The 3,978-nt window shown below is 52.6% G+C and overlaps 1 protein-coding gene across 1 annotated transcript; it reads right to left on the minus strand.

The window, feature by feature from the left end:
* Positions 1–526: 526 nt before the first annotated feature.
* LOC136010890 (receptor-transporting protein 3-like) lies at positions 527–3,106 on the minus strand. The gene is made up of 2 exons (XM_065672620.1): positions 2,590–3,106; positions 527–1,499 (listed from the first exon to the last, which is right to left on the minus strand). Exons 1-2 carry the CDS (start codon positions 2,670–2,672, stop codon positions 1,277–1,279), a joined length of 306 nt encoding a protein of 101 aa, XP_065528692.1. The 5' UTR covers positions 2,673–3,106; the 3' UTR covers positions 527–1,276.
* Positions 3,107–3,978: the final 872 nt, after the last annotated feature.

Here is a 3,978-nt window from a genome sequence, read left to right on the forward strand (position 1 = left end):
AGCCTAGAGGTTGCATATATGAAAATACAGGAGAAACTTACACCAGCAAAAAAGCAAACCCACAGTGAGCACTGTAAAGGCTTGACACTATGCAAGCTGCACAGGTGATGCTGGGTTTGGTTGTTGCCTTTCCTTTGGCCCATTTTTTTTTCCATCAATTCAGTCGTGAAATCTTTTTCTACCGTGTCCATCTTCAGCACCAAATAATTTTCAAAGTCAGGCATTCACAACTTCTCTGGGCAACTTGTTCCAGTGTCTCACCACCCTTACAGTAATAGCTAATGTAAATCTACCCTTTTTCAGTTTAAAAGCATTACCCCCAGTCCTGTCATGATACTCCCTAATAAGGAGTCCCCTTGTAAAAGCTCAACACCCAGATGTTTCTGGAGGATGAAGCAATCTCCTGACCCCTGGTGATACCCAGTGCATGGAGCCAGGGCAGATGCTGCAGTACACGGATCACAGGAGGCAGTACCAGTGACCATGGGCAGCAGCTCCCCATGGCTTTGATGCAGATCTCCAGCTGTAGGTGCCCCTAAGCTTCTAAGGCAGGGAAGAATGCGGGTGTGCTTCCCTGGAAGCTAAGCACAGATGGTAGGTAAAGTCAGCCCTCAGCTTCCCTCCAAGCTGCTCACATGTACCTAAAAAGGGCTTTGGAGAAATGAAAAAGCACAAATGCATCTTTGAACTGAGGAGAAAGGGCTTGTTTTATTCTTGCAAGTACATTTGTCCTTTGCATTGGGCAGCTGAGGGTCATCCTTATAGCAAAATGTCTCATGAGAAACCATCAGATCCACCAGGCTCCCTGAGGCTGTGGGATGAGGTGCCTGGCTGAGGCACCCCACTGTGCCCCCATGTCTCCAGGAGCTGGGGAAGTTGACCTTGGGTACCCAACTTTCCAGGCACTCCAACAGGTTCCTAGCTATCACCCCAGCTCCTCTTTGCAAGCTCCCAGTACTTCTAGGTGAAATAAAACAGGACAAAGAGGAGTACTGCCAGAGAGCAAGGAGCTGCCAATGAAGCAGCAGCATTTCCAAGGGAAGCTGCTGTTGAAGTGTGAGGGGTGCTGTATTGGGATCGCATAAGGCCTCATAAGGGTGTGATGGGTCCTGGCCTTGTCGACATCCATCAAGGGCTTCCAAGTATTCGACACCGGGTCCAGCCGTGTCTCACTGCAAATGCCGAGCTGGCAGCCCTCGCAGTGGGCATTGTCGTGCGGCCCTGTCACCAGCGCATCCAGCACAACTTCCAGGAGGTCAGAGGGCTGAACGCACACTCAGCAGATGGACTTGAGGATCTTCAGCACCACGTTGCGCAGAAGCCTCTCCACAGTCTCCAGGCTGAACTCAGGCTCCTCCAGCGAGGGATCTGGGCACTGCCTGCAAGCCTGGCGGAAGGCTCGCATCCACACCGTGCTGCAGCCCTGGCACTGGTGCATGCGGAACAGGATGTGCACTTTGGCCAAAGACCGCTCATGAAAGCACTGGGAGCACCGAAACCTGCCAGGGCACAGAGAAGATCAGCTAATGCTATGTTCCCTGTGCTGAGCCAGCGGCTTCCCATGCAGCCAGCAGGGACCAGGGCAGCCAGGTCTGATGGGTTCATTTCACTCAAGCAAGCTTCACACTGAACTGTCCTCCCCCTAGCAGCATGATGCCAGTGTCTGGGGAGTTCAACACGGATGTGAGCTCAGGGCTGGCCCAAGCATTAAAGATCTTAGGAGCCATGCTGGCTGCCAACACCACCCTGGTCCCATCTTTTAGCCCATCCTGGCCCCACTCCCAGGAGCAGGGGCCCTTGGGGTGGGAAGCACCAGGCCCCTGGTCTGTTTGGTGCTCCAGCCCCTCACCCATACCGGCTCATCACAGCTCAGCGGAAAGCCAACATCAATCTCACAGCTGGGGAGGTGAAAAAAGAAGACAAATAGAAGGAAGGTGTGGGTGGAGGCTGCAGGGCAGGTGAGGAGATGTCTTGAGGAACCGAAAGGTGTGCAACCCGCAACTCTTTGTCTTGCACAATCTGCATGGGAGCTGCAGCGGGGTCTCTGCTGCCACCTGGTCAGGGTGGCTGGTTGATGCTCAGGGCCCTGCCTGCGGTACAAATGGTTGGGGTGGAGCCTCTCATCAGCAATGCAGATCTCTCTGCTGTGCGACCTTGCAGCCTGGTGCAGGGACTGCTGAGGCATCACCCCATGCCCCAGCAGGCAGAGGCTTTCCCCATCCTCATCCTCTGGGTGCAAACCCAGATTTGCTTTGAGTGTGGTATAACTACCTCTGCTCACTGGAGGAGATCTTTGTATCTTGACACCAACATGGAGAAACTCTGGCCAAATACCAGCTGCCCATTGGCCCTATGGAGTTTCCGCTCCCTCCTCCCTTCCAATTACCATGACTTTTTCCAGTTTGGCAATAACCCACTAAGCTTGGAACAAAATGGGACAACCCCTCCCAGCCTCACCCACCTGCAAACCACCCCTTTTGTGTCAAGAGCTGTTTTCTGCAAGCAAACTTTTAGAAAGGGAAACGACTGCCATGGCAGCCCATTGTCCCTGGTCCTGCTCCAAGAGGGACCAAGCCAGCAGCCCCCTACCTCCCAAGAGCATGGCACTGCACACACTCCTTCCAGCCAGGCTTGAGGGCATGCACCTGCAGGGTATCATCCTTCTGAAGCATCCACGGCTCTGTTAAATGTATATCTGTAATCTTCTCTGCAAAAAATGTCCTGCCAGATCCTCATGGTCTCAGCTGGAGCTGGGCAAGAAGCAGTGAGCAAGCCTGCAGTTCAAGCTTGTAGCTTCTGAGTGCTAAGACATGTGCAACAGTCTGTTCTCCAAACATATCCTCTTTGCACATCGTATTTGTGCTTGGAGAGGGGAACCTTTGCTCCCATGTGAGCAGCAACGCCCCATCCTGATCCATGTGTCAACAGGCTCTGCTGATGCTACACCACATCTTGACCAGGTGGAATGTCCTCCAAAGCAAGGACAAAGGAGGGCTTCACAAAGCCCCACACATGAACTCCCAACCCCGCTGAAGCTGTGTTCTCATGATGCTACTCCATCCGTAGGTAGGCACTGATGTTGAGAGGAAACCCCCTGCCAGGCTGCCTGTGCCTATCACCATCACAGGAGCAGGGGTGAACCAGCTGAGATTGTCCCCAGTGTAGGAATAAAAGAAGTGAAACCCAGCACTAAAACACAGGACTTGGCAGCTTTACCTCTCTCAATAGCTGCCGCCAAATATAGGCTGTTTCTAACACCTTTCAGCCAACTCGAGCAGAAAAAGGCCTGACATGAAACCGCAGGGTGGAAAGTTGGGGAGGCTGGTACCACATGTAAAACCAAAAGGTGAGGTGTGCTCTGAGCTGGGAGTACTAGAGCTGTCTGTAGCCCTTTGCCCTCCAGCTTACCTCTCTTCAGGTGTGCAGGTCTCCTGGAACATCCCGTGGAGAGCAATGCAGGACAGGGAGCAGGTTAGATAAGAGGCCAAATGATAACTTCTCTTGAGCTGAAGGAAGATCTGCAGCTTGATAAGGCAAGCTCAGCCTGCCACGGAAATTGAGAGCAGCCCTGCAGAGAAGGACCTGGGGAAGCTGGACATGAACAGGCAGTGTGCACTCACAGCCCAGAAAGGCAACCAGGGTTGGAACTAGAGGATCTTAAGGTCCTTCCTTTCCAACCCTAACTGTTCTATGATTCTGTGGTAGTGAAGCACTGCCACAGGTTGCCCAGGGAGATGGTAAATGCCCCATCCCTGGAAACATTCAAGGTCAGACTGGATGGGGCTCTGAACAAGTTGATCTAGTTGAAGATGTCCCTTCTCATTGCAGTGGGAGTGGACCAGGTGACATTTAAAGGCCCCTTCCAACCCAAACTGCTCCATGATTCTATGATTCTATAAAGCCATGTCACCTAGCGTGAAGCTTTCAGAGGAGACCATCCTATGCACAGAAAGGGCACAAAACTCAAGAAAATGCCCA

This window comes from Lathamus discolor, chromosome 3 (genome assembly GCF_037157495.1).
Source record: "Lathamus discolor isolate bLatDis1 chromosome 3, bLatDis1.hap1, whole genome shotgun sequence".
NCBI lineage: Eukaryota > Metazoa > Chordata > Aves > Psittaciformes > Psittacidae > Lathamus > Lathamus discolor.